The following is a 27,939-nucleotide window of genomic DNA, read 5'->3' on the forward strand; positions in this document are numbered from 1 at the left end:
GTGTCCTTGCAGTAAAACATTTTTCTGCAACATTCCCCAAAGTTTACAGTTATGCTGATTAAGGCAGCTTTTGCTTATTTCTGGATCAAGCTGAACAGGACTGAATTTGCTTACTCGAGGAAGAATTTGTCTGAAGCATACAGAAACAAAGACTTCTGCAGATGTCAGAGTTTCACTGACTGCTCAAATCACAGCATATTATTTCATTAGTGTAGGGTGGCTCTGAAACCACCACTGCTAGTACATTCTTTATCCACACACATGGCCAATTAAAATAATTGTGGCTGTTAAGATGATTTTGCAAAATGCCAAGCAAGTAAAAAATATAAAAAATTAAAAAGAGGGTGTTTTGCCTGTTCAGGTGTTGGGAAATATTAAAGGGACTTTATCAGAACACTAATCAAAAACATATGTTAGCTTTTAAATAATTTCTACTGCATTTCTGCCATAGATAGACCACATAGATTTTCCCTGTATTGGAAAAAGAAAGAAGCTGCTAGCTGGCACAGTTGATGGCCATAGAAGAGAAAGTCTGGTTTTAGACATGACTTGCTCATTCGTTTTTATGGGTAGCTGTAGAAAGGTTGATTTCTTTTTCTTCCATCTTTTCCTGTTTATTCTTAGGTTCTGTTGTTGCTGTATAGCTCTCAAAATTAAGGGATAAACCTTCTTCGAGAAAGTAACTCCCATTGTAATAATAATAACCAAATCAAATCTAATTCATATATAGGTTTAGTACCTACATGGATTTTTTACCTTTCTGGTTTATGAAGTTAAGGTTAAGTCCAGAAAAGTTTCATATATATGACTTTTTACTAAATAATTTTTACCCTTAATATCATTTAAATTACAATAAAACCCCTCCACTGGTAGTTTGATAGCATGAGATTTGAGCCATTTTTCTACATCAACAGCTGCATTTTGGAAGAAGAAAAGGCCAATGTGTACCAACTCACCAGACTCGTGGCACCCAAAATCCAGGCTTTTTCTCTCCAGGTCTTAACTTTAAATTGAGATTTTTTGAAACACTTACATTTATTCTGAAGATGCCATGACAATCTTCCTATAGTGAAATAAACCAAAGCCTGAGATTAAACAAATGCCTGTGAGAGATGCCAACATGCCATCATAAACAGGACATTTCCCATGATGGGAAAGCAATGTAAAGATAAATGAAATGTTATTTATAGGTCTGTGATTAACAGTCATGAACCTTTATTTAAATGAAAAATGCATCTTAGTAAGGATTCAAAATACTCTTTTTCTCCCAGGACTGACTGTGCTTTTCAATTTGCAAGATTATGCAGCCTTTCACCTCTTTCCTAAAGACCATTGGTCTCTTCAGGTGATGATGATATTTCTCCAAATAGAGTAAGAAACACGGATAACTTTCTCCATGGAATCCACATAGCATTCCCAGTGCTCTGAACCTCTAGGAGTCTAACCTGTTTCTTAGTGGTGGACCTAGGAATGCAAAGGTGCAATTTTCCATGGTTACTTCCATGTGCCATCCAGTCCTTTGCAGATAATAATGGCGTTAATTTGACAGCTTTTTTTAAGACAGTCCCCAGTATTTGGACCTGCTTTACTTTTTTACTGCAAACACATCCTTACCCTCATTTGCATAATCCTTTTTACACCTCTCCCTCCATCATTCTGCTTCTGAACTAGAAAGTGCCCAAGATCTCCATTTCTCATACAACAGCTCTGATTTCCTCACTCGCTTTCCCTGGCAGGCAGAAATTGTACAACATACCAATATTTTGAAGCAGAAAAGCAGTTCTTACCCTAGAGATGATGTGAGGATCATTGCATTTAGCCAGTTTTCCAGCAAATAGCTGCACTCCAAAGCTTGCAAAAACAAGCATTAAAGTCAGCAAAAGAATAGAAACCTGTAAAGATGAAGTTAGATGTGTTAAGCTCTACTGCTATGGACTTGAAAAAGGGGGTCAGCTCCTTTGGTGAACTGCAGGTAGGATAGTTTTGTGGCATAAACCTGGAGATATGGCTTTCATGACAGGTATGTTACTTTAGGTTCTGATGCAGTAACCAGGTGCTGCATTAGTATTAGTCTTATTATTAGCACAGGATCTAAAAATAGCAGATAAGGATCAAAGCTTTCTTGCACTGTGTACCACCTTGCTAAATTCTGTATGCATAAGAATTACCATTCACTTTAAAGAGAACTTTTCAAGTACTTAAATATGCGCTCCTTCTGTTTTTCTGAATCAGGCTTTACTAATTAATCCGAGTAAGACATTGTTAGATATTTATCCAGGATAGCTACAATAAAGATATGCATGAGTAAATTATGATGTAAATATCTTTAACAGACTACTGTATCAATGAAATATTAACTAGCTTTATACTTTTTGTCCTTGTTCTATTACTGTCTGCAAATGTTTTGTAGCTTAGCCTTTTACATCAACATGACCTAATACAGCATCCTGTTAAGGAATAAAGTATCTGTTTAGGCTGACAAATATCACATAGGGCCTCAAGACAATAGATTAGGTTCTTCTGATCAAGTAATCACAGACTCCATTACTGTTATTATTACTATAAGTGCATAATTATGATCATAGTAATAACATAACAATGAGATCCAGATCTGTGATAAACAGCTGTATTGTCTCTGATTGCCTCTCAAAAAACTTGGAGGTAGACACCTTCAGCTCAGAAACCAGGTTTACTTTTGTTCTTGCAGAGCTGCCACACGCTACTTCCTATCTTCCTTGCCCAACTTGAACTGTAAAGAAGGGGTAGATTTTTTTTTCAGTAGTCCTCCTATGTAACCGGTGAAACGTATGCTGAATTAATATAATTTATAAACGAATTATTAAAGCAGCTTTATTCAGTATAAATATGAGTTACTTATATTCCCCATTTTTAACCTGTTCTACGGTCATCTCCAGTAATAGCCACAATGGAAAGTAAACAGACAACAATGCTGAAAAGAATAGAAAACATACATGTTATAGCAAAATGTTATCTTATTACTCCTTCATATATTTTAACAAGAATAAAAAAAAATAATTGGCACATACCAAAAAAATTTCCTTAAAGCCACTAAACAGCTCTCGCACCACTTTTCTCATCTGAGGGACCAGTTTGAAAATTCGAAGAGGTCGGAGGCAGCGGAGTACCATTAAGAGCTGAGCTCCAGATTTGGCAGGGACATTCTGTGGCATCCAGCACAGGAATATCAAACTCACCTGGAGATGACAGGGCAGGAAAGAAGGATTAGGCATACAATGCCTTACTTGACATAGGCACAGCACAGAAGATCAATGAATGCTTCTCTTCCTTAGAATTAAAGGAAATAATAAGGCAAAAAAGCACCTAAATTAGAAAATGGACTTGGACCTCTTGCATCCTAGCTTATTGTCCTAACTAACGAGCATCAGCTTCAGTCTCTGTCTTCCCCTTTGACTCAGAATCTACTTGATACTTTTCAGCAGATGGAACTGTTCCAAAAGAAGAAATCAATTTGACTGATTCAGAATAAGGTCACAAACTACATTCTTGGATCAGGCAGCATTATTTCTCTCCCTCCTTTTCATTTCAGAGATTCTATCCTGAATCTAAGAAATCCTCACCTAGAAGTCTGTTAACAGTTTTCTTGACAGTTTTTCCTTCCACTTTGTTACAGTTTTGTCACCACATAGTCTCATCACACAAACGTTATGTATTTGAAAACACTGTCAATTTATTGATTTAAAGTCTGTTAATTCTTATTTTTTAAAAGCCAGTGTTATTACAGGGGGACAGAGATGAGAGGGTTACAATGAAGTAAGGGCACAAAAAACAGAGGATCAAGCTGATATCACCAACATGATTTAAAACATAATACAAATTGTTAAAACAACAGTGACAAAAGACAGCTGCTCCACCAAAACAAAATGATTTGCTAGCGCTTCTGACTTTATTTCATATTCTTTAAAGAACACCTCAGGCACATTTGGAATATCCAAGCTTTACCACCCAGATTTTCCTTCAGACAAGCAGAGGGATTCAGAGGGATTTGAAGAAACTAATGCACACAGGAATTAATGCATACTACAGTAGGAGTTTTGTACAAGTACGCATATTTTTATTTATGCTAACAATGGAAACTTAGATACAAATTGATCATGACAAATTTTATGCAGCACATCTGCCTGGCAGATTTATCTCTGAAAGATTTAATCTAAATCCATCAAAGACATTTTTCTCAGTAATTTCTTCAGTTACTAAATAACAGAATAACAGAATATGCCGAGTTGGAAGGGACCCACAAGGGTCATTGAGTCCAGCCCTTAGCCTTGCACAGGACCATCCCCAAGAGTCACACCATGAGCCCAAGTGTATCGTACAAATGCTTCTTGAACTCCTTCAGGCTTTGTGCTTTGACCACTTCCCTGAGGAGCCTGTTCTAGTGCCCAACCACAAATAAAACTATTTCATACTGTATTATACTGGGCACTGGTTTTGACACATTTTGTGGTGTTTATTGTCATATGTGAAGGGGAAATGGACACCCTTCTCCTGTATTTGAATGGAATGCAAGAAATTTCCCAGGTACAAAGGAAACAGTAGCGTAATTTTTTTTTCCTGAGACCCACTACTGACAGGTTTAGGATAGAGAAAGATGTTGTTTTGCTTTCTACTACAGCAACACCAGCAACAAGGATGTGCCTGTCATCAGATAGTAAAGGCTTTAAAACACCTTCTATAAGGCAGGAATACTGTGGTGAGTGGAAGAAGCAAAGAGTATCTATGAAACAGGTAAAATAAAGATTCTCCTGCATAAGGATGCTGAAGTGAAGTCAGAGATCTTGAGAGTGCTTTGAAATTAAATCCAATCTGATACTTAAAGCATGTTAAAAAATAAATAATTAAAAGGGACCATACAATGACCCTACACTAAATTGCCAGGTGCTTATCACATCAGTGTATTTTTAGAGGTCTAAACAAGTATTTGTACACATAACTGACAGGAATGCACATGAAAACAGCAGTGTCTGAACACAAATTATGCTACTGCATTTGCATCAGGGTGCAGAGCCAAACTTTTTCATACTGCTAAACATTTAAATAACCAAAGATATCAAAATTAAGGATGCTATGAAAACCTCCCATAAACATAAAAACTTACAAGATATATAAATATGTCCATAACGCCTCCAAAGTCCCTAATGACAGCTGTTGGTGTAAAAAACAAGCCATCTGCCATAATCTTCAGATTAAGCTCAATGCTCATGAATATTACAAAAACATATTCAGCAATCTGAAAAGCAAAGCAGAAAACAGTCATAATTTAGGAACAGGCAGTGGAGAGAACCAAGGTGACTGTGCTTCGTTAATTGTAAAATGATTCGGTGGCAGTACCTGGAGCGTTGGAGCATGCATAACTCTTCTAAAAGGGGATTCGAACATCATGGAAATGCAGGAGCATATAGTAACAATGATCATGACCCAGTCCAGGTAAGTAACCAAACCCAGCAAGTCACTGCAAACAACACATAAGGAAATTCCATTACAGAAATGCCTGGAGTGCTGTGTACTTGTGCCATGCCTACAGCACAGTTAAGTGCTTTCCTATGAAAAATAAATTAAGCTCAGGAGTGCCAAAGATTTCAATATTTCAGAAATGTGTAGTAAAACCAGAGAAGTTGCATGCAAGTGAAGAAGAAAAGTCTGATTAAAAAATGCACTTCCTATTCATCCTCCTCCCCAATCAACTCCATGGAAAGAAAAAACTTTTTGGGAAAAAAACCAAAAAGAAATATACATGTGCATGCACATATACACACATACATGCACGTGTGTGCTCACACACTTATGCTGCAGGTTTATGTCACCAAGCAAAGTTACTTTTGCAGTGCTTACTAAAGTTGATGGTATTTGGTATTTTTCACAGCTCCAGTAACAGGATCTGTTTTAGAACTATAAAAAGAAGAAAAGATAGAGTAATTTACATTTTATTTTACTTAACATTATAATTATACCATGCATCCATCACCTCAAAGTAATTTCTGTCCAAAATCAGGGCTCCATTTTATCTCATCTTCATTTTAAATGTCTGAATAAGTTTCATTTAATTTTATGCAATTTCAGTCATATTACCAACACAGCTGGTATCACTTTAACTCATTGCTTACCTGTAATTCCTCTAATGATTCCTTGAACCGCTAGTTTTTTGGGTCTTGCTTTTGCAAACAAGGACTTAATTTTGTATTTTGCTTGGGAATGAGGCAGCTGAACTGCTACTGAATTTTATGTACCAAGGTATTTCCTCAGGAGTTCTTTAACTTCAAAACTTCTTGGACCATGGGTTGATGGGGCTCTGAGCAACCTGTCCTAGAGAAAGCTACCCCTGTCCATGGCAGAGGGAGTGGCATTAGGTGATCTTTAAGGCCCCTTCCAACTTAAACCACTCCTTATGATTTTGTGATTCTATGATATCCTCAGTTAACACACACACACACACACACACAAATCCTTCCGCATGACCTATTCCTTTTATTACTTCTTCAATCTTTTTCTGATTCATATTTTTAGATTCTCCATATCTGAATTTTCCTATGTAATTGCTGTGCTCCACCTACTATGTCCAAGCACGTATTAGGCAGTCAGAAAGAGTGAGAACCACTTTATAAGTAATATACACATACCTAGGTGATTATTTACTGATTTTACTTGAAGCTTTTACTTGAAGAACAGAATTACTGCAGCAGAGAAGCTACCAGAATACTATCTAAGTGATAGGACAGTGATTATAGGCACTTTTACTTATTTTTCAAATTTTGTAGCAAATCATGCCAAGACAGGACCTGCACTGACATATCCTATATTCCATTGGAGGGTTCTAGCCATTGGGACATGAAATTGCCATCACTTACTTGATGAGCTTAAAGTGAAAAATGGACTGAATAGACTTGAGGAATTACTAACAGAGAGATTTCATGGTTATGAATTACAGGAAAGCACAAGGCATACAAGAATCATCTTCTAGAGGCCAGGTTCACCCACTTACACCTGTCAGTACACAGGTGCCTTCTCACTGAACATACTGACTTTTGCTTCTTCTTAAGTTCACTCCTTTTCTCCATATTTTAAATAGTAGCATTCCTCAGCCTTTTTTACTAGAAGAAAATATGTATCCTACCAGTTTGAAACAGATATTTAAAATATCTTACTTGGCAAGCTATGTAGGACAATGAATAAAGCAGGTAGGATTTAAAGAAATGAAAAAAAAAGTACTGTTTAAGAAAATCAGTTTATTCTAATAATTGCAAACATTTTCTTTAAACTGTTTTAATGTAAATATCCTTTACCATCTGGCAGTCCATAATGCTAAGAGGCACTGACGAGTTTTTGAGAAGTGGATTGGAATGACTGTTTATGTGGGGCTTTCTTTTCTGTGTTAATTTGCAGTGCTTCATGGACCAGTGTACCACAATCAAGTTAGCAGTTGCATAAAAAAGTGGGGACATAACTCAAGGACATGCCTCTACATACATGGCAGAACACTAACATAGGTATTTTTAAAACTGAATACCTAAACTTCCTGCCATGCTAACCAATTTATTGAAGGGCACAGAGAAAATCAATGGTAAAGCAGGTACTGAAACCAGTCCTTCCAATGGCCAAGCTTATAGTCTTGAGCTATCTTGTGTCTTACACTGTCTGTTTGCAAGGTGACATGCATTAACCCTCAAAAATTAGGATGCCAGTCACAGATAGAGGTTTAAAAGAAAAGTTGTAAGATTATTTTATATCAAGCTGCTTGTACATAGATCTCTATCCGCTATGCTCACACACACATCCCATTCTATTCTGGATCTCCCCATCCCATTCTGGATCTCTAATTATGGGCTATGGAGTCTTCGGGTGAGTATAGGTGTGATGCATTTCTCTTCACCTTTTCCTGTTCTATGAGTAACTGCTGGTGTATAAAAACTTCCCGCCTTATGATGAGGAATAGGAAGGGAATAGTAAGCTGATTCCCCAAGGTCTAAAACTGGGAAACATTCACCTTTCCTCTCAGTTCACACCTATGGTTTCCCCACAGTTTTGTCCCATCTCAACATCACAGACCGCTCAAACACATCTGCTCTTACACAGCATTTTATTGCTTCCTTTCTTCCAACAGCAAGACTACACTACAGAAAACTGACTGCTAGCTTGTCTGGTGACCACACTATATGCAGTTTTCCTTGTAAAAGAAAAGTTAGAACTTGATTTCTGAGGATATGAAGGTAAACCCCTGTTGGAACCAATGTTGATATGAAATGAACTTACGCATTAAAGCGAGCTCGTACCACCACTCGGCAGAAATTCCTGAATCTGTGCTCACGACCAACTATGAAAAGGGGTTTATCAAAATATGGGTGATTCTCTCGCAGTTCCTCCTCCTGGACTTTCCTTTTGAAAAAATGTAAATCATTAAGTGTTACGCATTATATATGGCAAAAATATCCCTCACACTTTGTTCTTTTTTTCATGCTGACTCTCAATACATTTTACTTCATACGGAGAATAGTTAATACAGAAAATGTGTACTCAGACTTTGATTGTTAAATACCTTTTCATTTCAGCTTGTTCCTTTTTTTCTTGGATCATCTTTATCTCACTGTCTTCTCTCTGTGCATTTCTGTATCTCACTGTGTTAGAGTGCTAGAAGCAAAATGATTCCTTTTAAATAAGGTCTGAGGGTTGTTGTTTTTTAATGTTTCAGATGAAAGCAAGATATGGTATTTTACATGAGAATTATTAAAATGAAAAGTCTTTATTTCCAATTGTACTGCACATCAACTCAGTCAAGCATATTGCACAGTATTTTCCATCTACAACATAAGGCTCCTCATTTTCATCAAGGTTAATTTCAGTTCTAATTTCATGCTCGAGGTTCCATCCAATCTAACTTTCAACTTTCAAAACAGAGGTCCTGCAAGCTCAGCCAATCTCTCTGAACTGGAATGAATACCATCAAAGTTACTAAGGGCAAAGACTGGAAAAGAAAAGGCTTTAGACACCCTTTCAGCTTCTCAAGCCTGCTGCATGGCTGCCACACTGCGAGGTATGCAGAACACGCAGGCAGTGAATGCTGAGTGCAGGCACAGGGAGAGTGAGGGAGGTATGCTGTCTGAGCTCATCCAGTGAAGGGTACAATCAGTATTACTATTCTGCATTATGAGAGTCTTTGGAGCATTCCTGGTGCGGTAATGCTGGGTGTTATCCTTACTACTGGACACTAACAAAGTCACATCCGCTTTGTTACCTACAGTTTAGGTTCAACAAGACCTTGTGCTGGGTCCTACACTTTGGCCACAACAACCCCATGGAGCACTACAGGTTGGGGACAGAGTGGCTGGAGAGCAGCCAGGCAAATAGGTACTGATTGACAGGAGGCTGAACATGAGCCAGCAGTGTGCCCAGGTGGCCAAGAAGGCCAATGGCATCCTGTATCAGGAACAGTGTGGCCAGCAGGAGCAGGGAAGTGATTCTTCCCCTTTACCAGTGCTGGTGAGGCTGCACCTCAAGTATTATGTCAAGTTCTGGGCCCCTTAGTTTAGGAGGGAAATGAGGTGCTGAAGCATGTCCAGAAAAAGGCAATGAGGCTGGTGAAGGGTCTGGAGCACAAGACCTATGAGGAGAGGCTGAGGGAGCTGGGGTTGTTCAACCTGGAGAACAGGAGGCCCACAGGAGACCTCATCACTGTTTACAACTACTTGAAAGGAGGTTGTAGCCAGGTGGAGGTTGGTCTCTTCTCCCAGACAACTAGTGACAGGACAAGAGGACACAGTCTTAAGCTGTACCAGGGGAGGTCTAGGTTAGACATTAGGAAGAAGTTCTTCATAGAAAGAGTGACTGGGCATTGGAATGGGTTACCCAGGGAGATGGTGGATTCACCATCCCTGGAGATGTTTAAGAAAAGACTGGATGTGGCACTTAATGCCATGGTCTAGTTGAAAAGGGGGTGTTAGGCCATAGGTTGGACTCGATGATCTCAGAGGTCTTTTCCAACCTAATTGATTCTGTGATTCTGTAATTCTGTTTCTTTGAAGACTTTGATAGTTTGGAAATGGGGACACTAATATTGCCCCTCGAATTTTCATTGTCACAGAGTTCCACAAATATGGTATGAATTTGCAGAATGAAAATGCACTTAACTGTATGAAACAACCACAGTGAAATCCATGATTACTGTTCTCCCTTTCAGTCTTTGTCCTTCCATCTGACAGTTCTACTGCTTGAAAAATATTGCTAAAGTTCCACCAGAAATTGCGAAGTGTTGTTTTGCCAGCCTAAGTGATTTGTGCAATTTCAGAGTAAGGCTTTTTAAGGTGTCCTGGGTAGCAATTGTTGTGTTCCTAATGTAGTGTCTACAGCTTCAGCGAATCTATCTCAGCAAGTGTTCCAAAACCAGTAAGTCTATCAGTGAAATAACCATGGTCATTATTTTGAGGATAATTCTAATGCACTTACAGTATTTGTTACATGACTTCCTTTCAAGATTTCAAGAGATAAATTGTAAGCTAATTCATAAATAGAAATCAGTCTTACACAAGCATTTATTCTATAATATGTATTCTTATTTTTTTAATATTCCCCAAATCAAAACTGTCATTTCTATGAGGACTTACATCTTGAGTCAACGTTTCAAGAGATTTTCCTCTGCTGATCCGCTGGCTGTTGGAACCATGTCTCAGTGACCTGAAACAATAATAATCAATTTAACAATACATCTCAAGATGAAATTTTGACCTTTATAAGATGCCCATTATAAAGCATTGCTCTCCAGACACCCAATATCTCAAATTCTTATCATTTTTCTCTCGCTAACATCAGAAGCTTATATGTTCTTCAATTGTTTTCAATCTGGTCTAACATAAGCCAATTTCTTTCCTTCTGATCTTCAAACTGATAGCTTTGTAGTTGGCAAAGGAAATGACATTTGAAATAAAAAGGCATTTTTTCCATTTATACAGTACAATGAATTTCATTATGGTTACAATGAAGAATGTAGAATTCAGTTCTTTGTACAAGTAGGTAATTTCAGGCTTTCACAACTCAAGTATTGCTCAAATTGAATTCTTTTTGTCACCTTTATTTTAAGAATGTTTTTAAACCATCCTTTTGGTCTCTGTTTACCTGCGTTCTTGTCGTATATGATGCTGGACACTAAGTATTGACCTTTCCTTTGCTGGCTGCCCCTCAAATGATCCGCTCAGCATGCGTTGTCTAGTGCAGGCCCTATGAAGAAATACAAATATGATGACAGACAGTTTTCAGCATAAAGATAATTTCAGAGGTAGCACATTCAGAGAAGTCAGCTTGGCTCTCTGGGAACCAGGAGCTTCAATAACAACAGACAAAAATAATAAAAGAGCAAGGTAATTTCCATGAAAACATTTCCAAAGCAATGGTCCTCACTCTGCAACACAACCAGTCAACCAGTGAACCTCCTTCATGCCTTATCGAGGGCCATCTACATTTTTTTTTCCAGTTTGCTGTAGAATTTATGGTCCCTCAAGACTTCACAAAGTGTGAAAGGGCTGAAGCAATGCACTAATCCTCAGTAAAACCAGCTTCTCAGCAATAAAGAAAGGAATAGGACAAGTACAACAGCAATTTTAGTCCCTTTCAGGGCTGTATGTAAACATTTAAGACTTACAGCATAACTTTGAGTGTTCTAAATAACTGGAACCATATATGGTATGCAATGAAGAGCAGCACATTGCTGATATCCTGCAAATGAAATGTCTGCTCTCTGAGAATGCATTCAACTTGCAGCATTTTGTAGTGTGGGTTTTCTCACTTGTTTGCTCATGGTTAATTTTGTTTTGGCAAACACATTTTACATATTTTGGCAGAGATGAGTATTTGTTGGCTAGTAAGTGTGCTACAGCTAAACAGAGCCTGCATATCTTCATCTTGATGGCTACGAAATTGATTTGCTTAAGAAAAAGAGAGGTTTCCACTGAAAGAGCTCACACATAATTTTGATGTCTGAGAAATGGAATTTCAACACTGGAAACATATTTTAACATTCCAAGAATGCTTCAATTTTAAGTTTACACTGTGCAATTCTTATCGCTCATTTTGTGTTATGTAACCATTCAGAGAAACACAAGACTCAACTGGTAATATTCCATACTTTTTATTGAACAGAATCTCCATTTTTTTGGAAAAGATGAAAAACATTTTACACTATTTGAGTAACCATTCAATTTGCCAGTCTGCTGTAGGGCTTAGATAAATGCTATCCTTGACAGCATGGAATGATCATGTTTGATCGCAAAAGGTGTCCATGACATGTTCTTTCCCCACTGTGACTTTGTTTTTCACTCTTCTCTGCTTTTTCTCCTTCTTTTAGATATAAACACATAAATGATACAAGTAGGAATCCAAAGGGAGATCTGGAACAAAAATGAGAAGCTTAGAATGCTTGTCAGTGTCATCACTGCCAATCAGATTAGCATGCCAGAAAAAAATACATTGTGCTACATTTGTTGTAAAAAGCATTAGGTTATACTACACTGAACTGAAGCATCACGACATTTAGGAAAATTACTACATGTCTTATAAAAACCAGCTCATCTTAGGCAAATCATGAACATTTTAATGACAATGGATTTTAAACATTATATTATGGAGTATGATACCATATAACACTGTCAGAAAACAACAGAGATGTTTGATTATCTGTGAAATTTTTGTTTAAAAAAAGGAAAAAGCAAAAAATTATTTTCTAAAAATAGAACATATCTAAATCCATTAAAATGACAATTCAGTTTTTCCTAGAAGAGACAATGGAAAGTTCAGTATAGAGGCTTCTCACTGTGACAAAGAGAGTAACTTATCTTTTTTTCTCCCCTGTAAATATAAATTATTGTGCTTTGCTTTTATCAGCTAGAAATGATTTTCTTGACATCAAAAAGTGACTTGCACATAAACTTTTCATGTTCTTGCACACAGTAACTTGAATACCAAGTTATATAAACTCTTAGTATTCAAAATAAAAGAGATCTTAAATGCTCAAACAATAAATTCTTTACATGACTAATGAATAAGATGGCTTATTTTATTAATAATTGTATAATAAAATAGACTTAGCCACATACTATGGGTAAACTGTGGCAGAATGGGCATTCATAAAGAGTAACCAACATCTGTAGACAGACTTAATATTGCTTATGACCAGTAAGTTAGATTACTAAATCCATATTTAGAATTTACATCCATTGCTGTATTTTCAACACCTCTGGAAGCACTGCAGTTCCTACTGAAGTGAACAGAGAAATAATGAAATGCCAATTGTATAGCAGAGAGATCAGAAATTTTTATTAAGTAATTGTAAAGAAATTTTTTTTTTTATTTCCAGAGAAAAAAATGCTGTGCTGAGATGGCCATGGTTATTTTTGACAGTCTCTCTCTCAGCATCCTCCACTTCATGGGAATGATTGCCTGAATCTTCCTTGTATTTCCAGATACTTTGGTACGCTTTGTTATACTTTTGACTCAGAATCTGGATATTTTTCAGCTGCTTAGACATCTAGAGTTGTAGATCTTTGGGGACTTTTTAAAAAGAAGGCAAGAGCCATGAAGTTTCCAGAATTGCATGGTTGCCAATTTAAGTCTACAATAGGATTTGTGTTCTCATTGCAGACACGTACACTTCTGTACTCACTCTCAGTGCCTGCATGTGATCCCTGTGTCCAGGCTTCCCTCATACCCAACTGAGATGTAGGACTCAATTAAATTGGTTGTACAGAGGTGGCCAGCTCCACCTGCCATGCCTTGGAGTATCTTGCCTTGCTTCCAGCTGCTGCTCCAGCAGAGTACAATACCCTTACAAATTTCTGTATTACCTGCCATGTTCAAGAGGATGTCTTTGACATCCTCTGGCATCTCATACATTACTATATGCCCCTATGTGGACAACTTAATTGAATGTTTGATCAATTAATTTAATTAATTATGTTCTGAAAGTATTAAAGTAACCATAAAGTGGGCATCTAAAGACAAAGCAGTCAGCTAAAGATCTCACTGGGTCCACTACTGTTATTGACTAGACTTCTGTCAACTAGATGGTAGAGGTCATCACTCAGCTCACAGGTAGAATTGGCTGCCTGGAGCTGAATCCCACACCATGGACAATCACTGTGCCACAGTGCTAAAAATTCAGTCCTATCTGATTTGACAATTGGAGTTTAAAAAAGAAAGCTTTTCTTACCTTGACATGTCTTTATGTAACTGAAGTTGGTGAGAATTTTTTGACCTTTCTTTGAACAACAGAGGTAAAATTACTTTTTTTAGCTAAAATTGTCCTTTTTATCTTTCTATACCACCTCTATAAAATATGAGTGAGGTTCACTTTCACTTGTGAAGGAATAAGGAAACGAAACAAAGGAGAAGACACAAGAAATACGTCAAGCTTTCAGACTTCCATTGCAGAACTTAAAACAGAGTCCAGCAGCTGCAAACTACATGCTCCAAATCTGCCTTGAAAAGTGCAAATATAATAAAATATCCTGAAACATAAAATGTAATTTGGTAGGTTATTAGAAAGCCAGCTGAAGATTACACAGAACAATACAATACTGGGATACCACATAGTTTGTATTACCTGCAACCTATTAGGAGGTCCAAACTTTTGAAGTCATTCAAACTATTTGCTGCTTTGGGATCCCTGAAAAATAAGTACCAAACAGAGTGTTCAAGCAGTATTTTTTGGCTTAATGTAAAATGTTAAGTGTTTTGATCAATACTTTAAAATACCATACCTTTAATCAGTATTCCGAGGTCTCTCGCAGAGGGTATGCATGTGGCTCATGCTTGGACTTCTTAGTCAGGCATCCTTTCTGCAACAAGTGTTATCTCATCTTTTACTCCAGTATAACATCACTTTGGGTTTTTATTTTGTTATTTGAATGAGTGAGTACTTATGTAGCAACTGTAGCAACTGCATATATTACTATGTGCCTTTGTTCTTCTTCCTGAAACGTGCTCACACTGAAGTCTTAGCAGTGGGGTACCCTGTAGTACAACACTCAGTTAGCATCCTCATTCAGCAATGTTTCCACTCTCTATGACTCTCTATCCTTACTAAATCTTTCTATGCTCTCATTATAATTCCATCTCACTTGGAATATATTGGTTGAGTGTGACAATCTAAGATTCATGGGGAATTCACCTGATAGGTGTTGTAGTAGTGTTTCTTTCTTTCACTTATAAATTTAATTCAATAAGGCAATTCTTGAATAGCAAGCCAAATGCACATTTTCACCACAGCTATACAACTGTTCTTTTTTAAAAGAAATCTGAATTTGGCTGGTGAGATAAAATGGATTATTAATGCAACTTGGATAATCCATGATTTTTCTTTTCCACGTTTTTTCTTGTTTCCTTCCATACGCCTCCAAAGAAAAAAACCAAATAGTCACTTATCTTCTTCAGTGTCTGCTCAGCCACCTGTGCTATGGTAGCAGATTGTTTTTCTTTAGCAATTTTTTACTGTGATTGCCATTCTTGCCTTGCTGTTTCAGCTTCTCCTCTCACAGATATTACTATAATAACAATTTGTATTGGATTGCAAAAGAATTAACAAAAGCAATATAGAGGAAGAAACCTCAAGTGACCATCCAGTCTATCACCTCTCTCAAAATGGGATCAATGATACATACATTATTTGGGGCTGATGTTTGTCTAACTTCTTTTTCCATAACTGCAGTGTTGGAGACTCCATAGCCCAATAACTCTACTTCACAATTGTGCTTTGCACTGACCCATAACATGGTGGTCAGTTGGCACAAACCCCATAGAACAGAGTAACTTCTTACCAATGGATATGTGCATTCCAGAATTTCCTTGTTTTGTCTTTGCATTAGGTAAGTGAAATCCAATGATGCCATGTGCTTGCAGATATTGAGGAAGGTGAGCTAAGTCTGGATTTTGTGCCTGACGACAACTATCATCAACTTACCTGGAATATTTGTTCTGAGAGAGAAACACATAGTATCAAACCCTCAAAGTCATGAAGAAAGAAATCATACTCTTAAGAGAGAAAACATAAATATATGCCAAGAAATCTGTTGCAAATGATTAAAAACTAAAAGAAGTCACTTATTTAAAGCAGGCAAATTTCTAATAAAGGATAGTGTGTCTTCTAGGATCATAGAATCATAGCATCATTTAGGTTGGAAATGATCTTAAAGATCAAATCCAACTGTTAACCCAGTATTACCCAGTCCACCACTAAAGCATGGCCCTAAGTGTCTTTTAAATACCTCCAGAGACAGCAGCTCAACCACTTCCCTGGGCAGCCTACTACAGTGCTTGACCACCTTTTCCATGAAGAAAGAAGTTTTTCCTAATATCCAATCTAAACCTTCCCTGGCGCAACCTGAGGCCATTTCCTCTTGTCCAGTCACTTGTTACCTGGGATAAGAGACTGAACCCCACTTCAGTACAGTGTTCTGGCAGTTGTAGAGATTGATAAGGTGGCCTCTCAGCCTCCTTTTCTCCAGCCTAAACACCCCCTCAGCTGCTCCTCATAAGACTTGAGCTCCAGACCCTTCACCAGCTCCCACTGCCCTTCTCTGGACATGCTCCAGCACCTCAATGTCTTTCTTGTCATTAGAGGGCCAAAGCTGAACACAGGTTTCAAGGTGTGGCCTCACCAGTGCTGAGTATAGGGGGATGATCGCTTCCCTGATCCTGCTGGCCACACTACTTCTGATACAATCCAGGATGTCACTGGCCTTTTTATCTGCCTGGACACAATGCTGGCTGTCAACCAGCACCTCTATGTCCTTTTCCACCAGGCAGCTTTCCAGCCACTCTGCCCCCAACTTGTAGCACTGCATGGAGTTGCTGTGATCCAAGCGCAGGACCCAGCACTTTGTCTTATGGAACTGTTGCCCTCAGCCCATCAATCCACCCTATCCATATTCTTCTACAGAGCCTTCCTGCCTTCCAGCAGATCAACACTCCTGCCCAAGTTGGTGTCATTAGTAAACTTACTGAGGGTGCACTTGATCCTCTTATCCAGGTTATTGATAAAGATATTAAACAGGGCTGGCCCCAATACTGAGCCCTGGGGAACACCACTCATCACTGGCTGCCAGCTGGATGTAACTCTGTTCACCACCACTCTCTAGGCCCAGCCATCCAGACAGATTTCACTCAGTGAAGAGTGCACTCAGCCACACCACGGGAAGCCAGTTCCTTCAGGAGAATGTTGTGGAAAATGATGTCAAATGATTTACTGAAGTCCAGGCAGACAACTCCCACAGCCTTACCTTCACCTACTAAGTCACCTTGTCATAGAAGGAGGTCAGGTTGGTCAAGCAGGACCTGCCTTTCACAAACACATGCTGGCTCAGGCTGATCCCTTTGTTGTTCTGTATGTCCTGCATGATGGCACTGATGATGATCTGCTCCATGACCTTCCACAGGGTGAGGCTGACAAGCCTGTAGTTCCCTGGATACTCCTTCTGGCCCTTTTTGTAGAACCAGAGCAGGTGGAAGATGCAGAGCTGAGCTGATCCAGGGTAAACAAGAGGTGGTCTGATCCAGGGTTAGCAATCGCTACATGAATTGGCAGTTGGACCACATGGCCTACAAAGTTTCCCTCTGATCAAATTCCTGTGATAAACTAATGAAAATGTTTGCTTATTCTCTTACGAAACATACATTAGTGTTCAGAGAGATTTTATTCAGAGATAAACTTTATAACTTTCCTAGAAGCACAGAGAATCTTGTTTCTTGCTCATTCAGAAAAAAAAAAGAATCACTGTATTTTGCAGAACTACTTGTAGGAACAAAGTCTGAATTAACTTCTAGCATATTAGCAAATTAGTAGAATGGAATACTTAATTCAAGTAACTCTTTCTCCCCCTCCTTTCCCCCCCTGCCCCCAGTGCACTCATGGCAGTCTCAGTTTCCAACATTAGATAAACACACTTCACTCAATTACGTATTTGTGAAACTGAAGATTCCACTTAAGGATGAGTTATATTATTCCCTCAGGCCCAGGAAACACATCAGACAAATCTAACCTAGAATAGTGAAAATCCTATTGCACACCCCTAGCATCAGTTTACAGTTTGACTATAGCATCAGCTGTAAGGAAAAGCTCTGACACTGGCAGAGCAAAGATGCAAACCATTGGTCAAAGTATCCAGAACAGTAGTTGCTACATCCTTGGTTCCCATGCCTAATTGCACAAAGACCTCAACGTGGCCAGGTGAAGGTTGGTTTCCAAACAAGGATGTTTAGAAACTAGATAGTTCCCCTGGAGTGCAGCAAGAAAGCTTTAGGAGGAGAGACCCAAGACCTGCATTTTGCTGCATAAGGTAACACCAGATGAGGAGGTGAGACACCTAGGATGGAATGTACAAACTGTCTCTCTGGGTGGTCAGGGCTATTCATGTCCTTCTTTCTCTTCTTGGGGAAGAAAATGACAAAATGCAGTTCAGCGTAGAAAGGAAAAATGAGGTTTGCATAGAGAAAAATGCAAAAGAGAGACACAGAGGTATATTTGTGTAATGCATAGTACAATTGGTTATACTGAAACATTCACAATTCGATTAAAATATAATTTGACAAGGTTTAAACAATAGAGGAGAAAAGGTCAGAGGTGGACTTAAGCTAGAACAGACTTAAAATTCTCTTTCAGTGCAGCAATTTCCTCAAGCTGAAGTTGCCCATGGGTAGTTTTAATGTGTAGAGGCATTGCTTTAGATAAATGTTCCTTAATTCAGGTAGACAAAAATTAAAAAGATGCTAGAAGCAATCTTTCCTGAAGGGACATCCTGAGTTATCTCTTATTGTTCTTGGCATAAATGTCATTTGTTCTTTTTTCAGATATTCTGAATAGCTGAGAGCCACCTAATTTTATGAGGGGGTTTATGTAATTTACAACAACATCAAAACTGAGAAAAAGTCTTGGGAGTTTGAATTTTCCAGTGTTAATTAAACTGAATCTAAAATTTCAAGATGTAAATCTTATCACTTCCTCTGTTTGTAAAACTCACCTGCATCAACAGTGGCAACACTGTCATCAACACAGAAACGCTGCTACTGCTCAGGACCAGTCAGCCCATCACTGGCAGTTCTCTCTATCAGCATGCCCACCAGATATGTCATGAACACAATTTTTTTATGCTGGAACAGATGCATTGGAAATGTCATAGACCAGAGCTTATTTAACAATTTTGAGGCAGAACCAAGGAACAATAAACACTATTTCTTCCTTTTTCTCAGGAGGAGAATAAGACTGTCTCTTTGCAAATGACTTACAAGCATCCCAAGAAAGTATTAGAGGACATGTGATCTCATGGTTTTCTTACTTCACACAAGTTCCTTCCTTTTCTCTGTTTGTCAAAGTTCACTGCTGACAAACCAGGAAATAGATGAGAAAGAGTAGTAAATGTAGATTAAATTAATAGACTAAATAGATTAATTAAAAATGAAATAATAGATTAGTAAATGAAAACTTCCTTCTTCTGCCTCAGAAACTTTTCTTCAGAGGAATTTTGGTGAATTGATGAGAAGTCTTTCTAGACACAAGACACTGGCAGAAGTCATGATCTGTAGGACCAAGTGGAATTCAGTGGGACTGAAACTGGAAGGACTGATTTCTGATCCTGTCCTGGTATCTCTGAGAAATTAGTGAAGTCCAAACAATGGTTTGCTTGGATTCTCCTCCCATTCTGTTGCACAGAAAAATCTGTGCTGATGGGAGAATTCATCAGAATTCTTAATTTCAATTTTGCAGGACTTAATTTTTTTCTTCTGTCTAAGAAAAAATGGAGCCCCTATAGATGAAATTAAAAAAAATTAAACATATAAAAGTAGGATATTTTTCGTTGTCTACATTTTTTCTCTGTGGTATAGTATAGGAAACACACCAAACAACTGACATTTGTGTAACCCTGGGGGTGTCAATAGCATTTCACAGTTCTCATCTAACACAGAATTTCATTAAAAATGTTTTACTGAAAGGATGCCAGGATGTCTGTACCTAAAACCATATTTTTAAAAGTTTTTGATTAATCTATCTGTAACAGTTATGCCTGTAAAATCAAGGTACAATCCCATAACTACAAAAAATGCTTACAAATAGAGCTCTGAGACTGAATACTTATAGTACTGCATTTACATTTATGGATAATATTTTTACAATGGGCATTCATTTGAATTAGTAATTCTATGTTTTCATTACATGGATTTAAAGTTAGATAAAGTTTCACTTTAATTTCTATAGTTCTCCCTGTTCTGTATTCTGATAGAGCATTAAAAAGAACCAATACTTCTCAAATGGCATGCATTCAAGAAACTTCATAATTCAGAAATCACTCTGAACTGCTCCTCACAAAACACTGCCTTACATTATTAATCTATAAGTTTCTGAAAAGTTATTCCTGTTTATACCATGTGCTTACCTAGGATCTCTCATTGACCATACTCTGGAGATGCACCTGCTTTGCTGAGAATTTAAATATAAAAAGAATGATCTATAAAGTGCTGGCATTGCTAATGCACCTTATATCAAGAACAGCCATTTTAATGTAAAACCAACAGTAGCATGAAAAACTGCAGCACTGTGTTACCTATAACTTCAGACATGGGCCTTGGAGACTCAGGCTGGCATTATTCACTTTTGGTACTGAGTACTTACTTGATATGGAATACCAAAAGGAATGATCATTATTAAAACATTCAGGAAATCCTTCTACAGAAGTCACAGTTCTGAAATCTTCTTTATCCATTTGGTACTTGCAATATGATTGGCTTAGTCTATGCTTTCTCGTGTGCAACCCCGTGAATGTTTATGTGCATATATTTGCCAGAACCAGGATAGAATTCTTTAAGATAATTAACATCAGTTATGAAGGGACATGTTTTAGTTAATTTAGAAGGAAGAAGTGAAATGAGCTGAAACATGATCTTTATGCATGACACAGAATTCAAATACATACCAAAGAAGAACAATGTCTCTCTTATTGCTGTTCAAACATATAATACAGCCAGAGAAAAGAGCAATTTATCTTTGATAATGAAAGCAATAGATATACTACAAAGGGATACATTATTAATATTACACATTCAGTAACATTTGTGAAAAACAAGGTTATGAGAAATCAGACGACAGTCAAAACATTACCAAATCACATCTGACTCTTACCTTAGAATTTTATTGATTGCTGTTTCTTTTTCCAGAAGGTTTCTTGCTCTGATGCTGAAAACTGATTTACGGAGCTATAAAATTAAGAAAACGAAAACATACTTTTTAATCGTCATAAAACATAGCATGTGTATGCGACAGACCAACGAAACATTATGATGCTGAATGCATGTAAAATTAAACACATTAAAGTTCTCTGTGATAAAGCTGTTTTTCACAGTCTGCAGCATGGGTGTTCTTTTTCAAGAAAAGGATGGCAGAAAAAAATCAAAATGTTTACATAGAGCAAATTCCTTGAGCAATACCTAAGATCCTAGCTTTATCTTGCAGCTTTTGGCCTCTCTACCCTAATCCTGAGGTAGTTTTGTGTAGAAAGAAGCAAATAGTTTTGTTGACTAGCACAAATGTTATTTCCTTTATCACACACTTTGTCTCCAGTTGGCCAAGTCATGCCTTTTTGCTACTCATTCTCCACTTTGGATTTTGACTAGGCTGGATTGTACTCTGGAGATGCCTTGACTATACAACAGAACTAGCTAATAAAGTTTAGTTATATAATTTAAGTGCATAGAACTAGACAGGATGAAAGTAGGCCCCCTTTTTTCCCCCACATATGTAGAGTATAAAAGTGTGGTGAGCAAAATGTGCTTGTGCTTGCCTCTGGTTATGGACAGTGTTTTGGGCATTTTCTTGTGAACAGGACTTCCTGAAAGTGAAATGAAAGGACTGAGATACATGAAAAAACAAGCACTTAATTCTTAAGCAAGTGATTAACAAATATGGCCATTCAAGGAACAAATAACAACTGAAGAATTTAGCTCAGGAATTACATCTGTGATGAACAGAAAGCCCCTGGCACCTTGTTAAGACTTAAATCTGTCAACTGTTTGGAGATTGTTATCTCGAAGAAAATGGTTGAGAGAGATTTGGAAACTCCTAGCAATGTTTGCCCTGTTTTCAATCAATCTGAAATGGAATCTTTAAGCTCATTACTTTAAATTTTCTTTATATGTTTCTAAAACACTACCTCCAGTCATTTGACAAACAATTTTTCTAGAACTTCTCTCAAGACTCGGATTGACTCTGAGTCACAATTAGATATCTTACTTTGAAGAGAAACAGAAGCCTAGAAAATACCTTAACTTTTAAATTGTACCAGCTGTGCTCAATAAAATGGCTACTGCTTTTAACACACACCTGCAAGCTACAATCTCATTCCTACCCCTTCTCAAGCATGGCCCCTTTAACCTTTTTCGTGCTCTAACAAATCTCTGTACAGCCTGTGGGAGTAAGAACACAGATGATTTGAAAACCCCCCTATTTTGAGAATCTGTGGCTTCCTTAAAAAACCTGCAACTTGAAAACTGAAATAAAGTATAAAAAAAAGTAGTTTGGAAAATAAGGTATTGGATTTTCAGTTAAGATTAAAAGATTAGTAATAGGCTTGTTGACTGTAAACAAAAAATTATTCCATTCCCTGGATATGGTTAACATAAATTGAAAATCAGGTATAAGATATACCTGTTGACGAATATATTTAGTGCAGGTAGCTCAGTGTGAAGCTGCAGATTGAGCTCTGTCTGGGTGATGAGAGCCCAAGGCAAGAGGCTGTGAGCTGTTGACCCTTTGCCTAACAAAGGGCACAGGGACCTGTGGCCCATCCAGGGGACTGGGCACTCAGAGACACAGCAGGAGCCAATGACCCCCAGACTTTCCTGTCCTTAGACTGTCAGGGTATAAAAGCCCAGGGGTCCCTTTGTCAGGGATCTTCCTCAGAGATGCCAGCATGAGCTGTTATTTGTTATTTAGTTATTACACCATCATTAAATTATTTTAAGGATCTGGATGTCTGAGACTGTGCTGTGGTAAACCTGTGGTCGAGGTGGTAAGGAAACCTGGTCTGACTGTGAGTGTGGGGGCTGTAGCTGTGAAGGGGCCTCAGTCCCAGCTCAGACGGTGCGAGTGTGACTGCCAGAGTAGCTCCTGGATAGTCCAACAGCGAAGTTTCCTTAACATACCATTATAATAAATATTGTGTAGGTATAAATATTTCATATACTGAAGCATATTTGTGTAGGTTTTAACTCATTTGTATTATCTCAACACAGGTTCAATGGATTTATAAGCAAGGTACTTTATTATGGATTTAGATATAACTAACAGTGCTGAAAGCACTAGTAACTCTTTCACATTTTTTTTCTTCTAACGTCAGTGAAATTAATGTCAGTGGAATCCCATAAAATTGTTTTCGCCCACTTCAGGATTGCAGAAAGAAGCCTCCAAACCACAGGAGTATCTAATTTACAAGATGTTAGGTAATAATTCTTTTAGGGCTCAACTAGTAACATCAAACTTATGGGAATAACAAAGGTGGAAACTCAGCAGTTTTGTTTCAGTTTTTTTTTCTGTTATAAATAATTTCTTTAGAATAATTGCAATTACATTAAATATCAGAGGAAAAAAGTGTACTGCCTACTAAAGTGTTATATCCATTTATTTCTAATAAAAATTCTTGTTAACATCTTAGAAAAGATTTCAAAATCAGGAAGCAATAATTTCCTTGCCAATTTCCAGTTTTTGCTCATCTGATTTTGGTAAAAAAAGCTGAGGCAAATACAATTTCCTGAAATTTCTACAGTTTCCTATCTGGCATGGACCACTCTTTTTCAGTGTTAAAAGTAAGTGATAAAACACCTTGGCTTTAAAGCTTGTGGCCCAAGCAAGGAAATTCCCTCAGGTCATCAACAAGGGAACATGCCCTGGAAAAGCAGAAGCAAGGAGTCTACATATTTTCAGATTCCAAAGGGATGTTAAGTGCTTGAACTGATTCACTTAGTGCTTCCCCAAGTGAAGCATTAAACCAGCTAGTGCCAGCAAGGAAAAAAGGACACCTAAAGAAAAGGTGCTGTCAGGTCTAGGGCAAGGGCTATGTACATACTATAAGGAACTGCCGAATCCTTCCTTCAGGTAGCAAGACTAACAAAGAAGGAAACACTGGTGTATGTTTTGCATAAAAGCATAGCACTAAATCTCTTTCATGCCTCAGCTGGAAATGGTTTGACTCCCTGTTTTTGGTTTCTTCAATGAACAAGCTTAGTTGTCTCCTGGAGATGTGCAAGAATAGTGCTGCACTCTGGTATATGGCCACCACAGAGCCATAGGTGCATCATCCACAGAGCCAGAGAGATGAAGAAAAGTAATAGGAAGGAGCCCATGTCTGGAGACACTGAGATGGGAGAGAAAAGACTGGGTTCTAATTCATACACTCAAAGTTGTTCATGAATTTTATTCAGTGATGCTGAAAAAATAATCACAAAATCACAGAATATGCTGAGTTGGAAGGGACCCACAAGGATCATTAAGTCCAACTCCTGGCCCTTCGCAGGACAGCCCCAAGAGTCATACCATGTGCCTGAAAGCGTTCTCCAAATGCTTCTTGAACTCTGTCAGGCTTAGTGATATGACCACTTCCCTGAGGAGCCTGTTCCAGTGCCCAAATACCTCTGGGTGAAGAACCTTTTGGAACATCCAACCTAAACCTCCCCTGACACAACTTCAGGCCATTCCCTTGGGTCCTGGCACTGGTCACCTCAGATAAGAGATCAGTGCCTGCCCCTCCTCTTCTTCTCACAAGGAAGTTGTAGACTGTGATGAGGTCTCCCCTCAGTCTGCTCTTCTCCAGGCTGAACAGACCAAGTGACCTCATCTGCTACTCATATGGTTTTCCCCCCATGCCTAAGAAGTCATGAGAATGGAGAAAGGGGTTAGAACACAGGGTGTCGCACCACATTATGTGGACAGAGTACATTTACTTTTACTGCACTTTTTTTCACCACTAGCTGTGAAATTTGCACCCAAGGCGCCCCAAGGATGTCCTTGGGCACCAACCACGGTCCATATCTAATGGACTTCACTTAGGTGAAGTTTTGAAGGTTTGTTATCATTCTGTTTGCTTTATGATTTTTGAAGCTAATGGTCCTCACTTCTCTTTAGGATTCAAGAGCCTTTCCTTCAGCAGAACCCTGGTGAATTTATCTTGAGTTTTAAATACCCAGAAGCAGTAATACAAGATAATATTTTTAGAGAAGCACAATTGATCGATTTCTCATATTTAAAGGAGTAAGCAGTCAGTCAAACAGCAACACACATATGTCAATATTCATGCTGAAGAAAATCAAACAATACTATAGATTTTTAAAATATGTATCCTTACTTCTATATTAGATAATTAAACTAAACTGTTCCCCGTTTAATTTTCCAAATTTGCATAGCACACCAGGCAAGTGCAATGGAACTGTACAAACAGAAAATGGGGACGATGATCTGTATTTTGTTTAATAATGTCTAGATGCCACATGCTGGTGTAGAATGAAGCTGGCAATTAAAACCTGTGATACCTGCCGAGTTCTTGAATGTTGCAGAGGAAATTATGAGCAGTGTTAATGTATAAAAGACATTACTCAATCAGATGATGTGGAATTAAATAAATACAGTATACTCTGCTGAGGTTATTTTAGGGATATCTGTTTAGCCTGCTGGGTTTTTTTATTACAGATTGTGCTGTACTGTGAGGACACCCTCAGTGTATCTTTATTAGCATTTCTTTCTTTATTTATTTATGTACTTCTTTATGCAACCTATATGTACACTCAGTGCAGAAATAACAGCTTTCTGCTATAGAACATTATTTTTTAGCATATGACACTGTCCTGAAATCACCTAACAGCATCTGATTACTTTTAGATATGTTTTCAGCAACACATTTTAAAGAACTCTTGCAGGTTACTTTAAACTGTAAGGAACCACTGTGGCAGGTCAGCAAATTACCTGCAGTATTTCCTGGATGAAAGATGTTAGATGGAAAGTATGTGCTCCTATGAAACCATGAATAAAGTTTGTGTCTTAGTTCCCACATTCCTTTGAGTTTATTTACACACACATGCCCGTAGACACAGAGTTAGGAAATCTGCAGGTAACGCTTCTCTTCCACAAGTGCTGGTACCCTTTTCTGCTGCTGACTTTTAGGCAGAACAAATGACTCAGTCAAGCCAGTGTGAACTTGGTTTGAACACTACACCCCATGAAATCCCATTTGTCGTCAAGGACAAAGCAATAAACCACAGTAACTGTTGTAAAAAGAGCTAAATCACAGAGCATTGTTGCTCTGCAAGTGCCACCCACTGCTTTGAAAAGGTACTGCAGATATTTTCAATGATAATTTTTATTTAGTATCATGTTTAAAAAATCCAGGCTTTCTACCCTGGAATAAGAAAATCCTTGGCATAAGATTAAAAGCAAAGCAACACAGGATGATACCTTTGTGAGGTGTCAGGCAATGACTGCAGACCAGTCCTACAGCCGAGGTTTACTGACTGGCACAGCACTGCTGACTTCAGAGGAATCTATGCCAATTTATACCAGCTAAGTTTTAAAGTTTTAAAGTTTTGAGAAATGTTATTCATTTCCAAGGTTTTGATGAATTTTTCTAGCAAGATTTTTGCACTGCACAAACCCCAGCAAACACTACTTAAACCAATTATTTTCAAATTGAACTTGCTAAGTAATTGTATGCTATCAACAGGGTAAAATCTGTGGTGATGTAGTGTATTATTTTTGTATAAGACTACTTCAGATTTAGTAGAAATAGAGACAAACATTGGTGAGTGTTCTGCAACACAAGGTGAGACAAGGTCATAAGTAAATAATGAGATAGAAATACCTGAAATGTTTGCTTGACAATGGGGAAAAAAAAAAAAAAAGTGTGTGTAATGTATTTTTCTAAGTCAGTTTCTTAAGTGCTATATGAAAATTAGGAATTTTAGCTTAGTGCTGTTGATAGTAATCTTTTATAGGCAACTGCAGGACCATATGGGAATAATCTACTGTGCCATGCCAGAAATTCCAAGCAAGGAAAAAAAATCATCCAAAGCTTCTGTTTCAATTTGTAATTTGTTGTATGCCAATAGATGGTTTATGTAGACTTGCAGAATGAACAGATTGTTAGGTATTATAATGTTACTTAAACATGTACAGCTTCCAGGGAAAATATGAAGAGTCAGTACAATAAGCAATATATCAGAATGACTTTTTAGAAAAAGCAAGGAAATATTCGGTAAGAATCCATTCAAAGCTTTAGCATTCCATTAAATATAGGACATTCTTTGCCCACAAGAGTTTGCTGTGTAGCTTCTCAAATGCAAATAGTATTATTTGTTCAACAACATTCTGCCTACGCATCTTTGGTTTGAAGAGATTGGACTCTTTCAAAATGAATGTGACAAAAGTCACATGAAGAATGATGGGAGGGCAGACTGCAAGTTTTTGGTAGGTTGTTAACAAAATGTTCACAAGAATTTAAGCAGGTTAAGTGACGAAATCCTATAGGTAGCGTGGAATTTCTTAAGCTCTTTTGAAAACTTTGGTTAATGCCTACAGAATCATAAAGGATGCAATTACAAGGGGCATCTACAGAGCACCTAATCCATTTCCATCTCTCAAAGTAGAACTAACTATTTGCAGTTGGGCTTTGAAAATCTGGCCCTTTGTGAGGTTGTCCTATAAAAGACACAGGCTCACTAAACAGTCAAGAAAGTGGCCTAGCTTTAGGTAAGTGCCACAAGGACTCAAAGGCTGTCCCTTTGGATCAGATGTCTAGAATGAGAAGTGGGCATAATCTCCTTAAATCTTGGGAGTCATTGACCTGAAATAGCCTTAATTCATTTTCTAGACCTTGATTGCTGCCTCTCTCTTAAGGAAAG

At 37.9% G+C, this 27,939-nt stretch overlaps 1 protein-coding gene and 1 long non-coding RNA gene across 8 annotated transcripts in view; both read right to left on the minus strand.

Moving 5' to 3' along the window:
* Nucleotides 1-27,939, minus strand: part of NALCN (sodium leak channel, non-selective) — a 237,961-nt gene that overhangs the window by 23,202 nt on the left and 186,820 nt on the right. For all 6 annotated transcript variants that reach the window (XM_050332057.1, XM_050332055.1, XM_050332053.1 and 3 more), the window contains 11 exons: nucleotides 21,182-21,255; nucleotides 11,140-11,241; nucleotides 10,632-10,701; nucleotides 8,570-8,661; nucleotides 8,287-8,409; nucleotides 5,872-5,928; nucleotides 5,371-5,491; nucleotides 5,138-5,269; nucleotides 3,048-3,215; nucleotides 1,788-1,892; nucleotides 957-1,063 (listed from right to left, as the gene is read on the minus strand). In XM_050332057.1, the coding sequence (XP_050188014.1) occupies nucleotides 957-1,063; nucleotides 1,788-1,892; nucleotides 3,048-3,215; nucleotides 5,138-5,269; nucleotides 5,371-5,491; nucleotides 5,872-5,928; nucleotides 8,287-8,409; nucleotides 8,570-8,661; nucleotides 10,632-10,701; nucleotides 11,140-11,241; nucleotides 21,182-21,255 (1,151 nt within the window). The remainder of the gene's footprint in view (nucleotides 1-956; nucleotides 1,064-1,787; nucleotides 1,893-3,047; nucleotides 3,216-5,137; nucleotides 5,270-5,370; nucleotides 5,492-5,871; nucleotides 5,929-8,286; nucleotides 8,410-8,569; nucleotides 8,662-10,631; nucleotides 10,702-11,139; nucleotides 11,242-21,181; nucleotides 21,256-27,939) is intronic.
* LOC126648689 (uncharacterized) lies at nucleotides 12,133-21,171 on the minus strand. Of its 2 annotated transcripts, XR_007630876.1 has the most exons (4): nucleotides 14,775-21,171; nucleotides 14,618-14,680; nucleotides 14,225-14,522; nucleotides 12,133-12,407 (listed from the first exon to the last, which is right to left on the minus strand). It is a non-coding gene; the product is annotated as an uncharacterized LOC126648689 (long non-coding RNA). The 2 variants fall into 2 exon arrangements; XR_007630877.1 differs by lacking the exon at nucleotides 14,225-14,522.

The sequence above is a fragment of the Myiozetetes cayanensis genome, unplaced genomic scaffold (genome assembly GCF_022539395.1).
Source record: "Myiozetetes cayanensis isolate MyiCay16 unplaced genomic scaffold, myiCay2020 scf5-8, whole genome shotgun sequence".
NCBI lineage: Eukaryota > Metazoa > Chordata > Aves > Passeriformes > Tyrannidae > Myiozetetes > Myiozetetes cayanensis.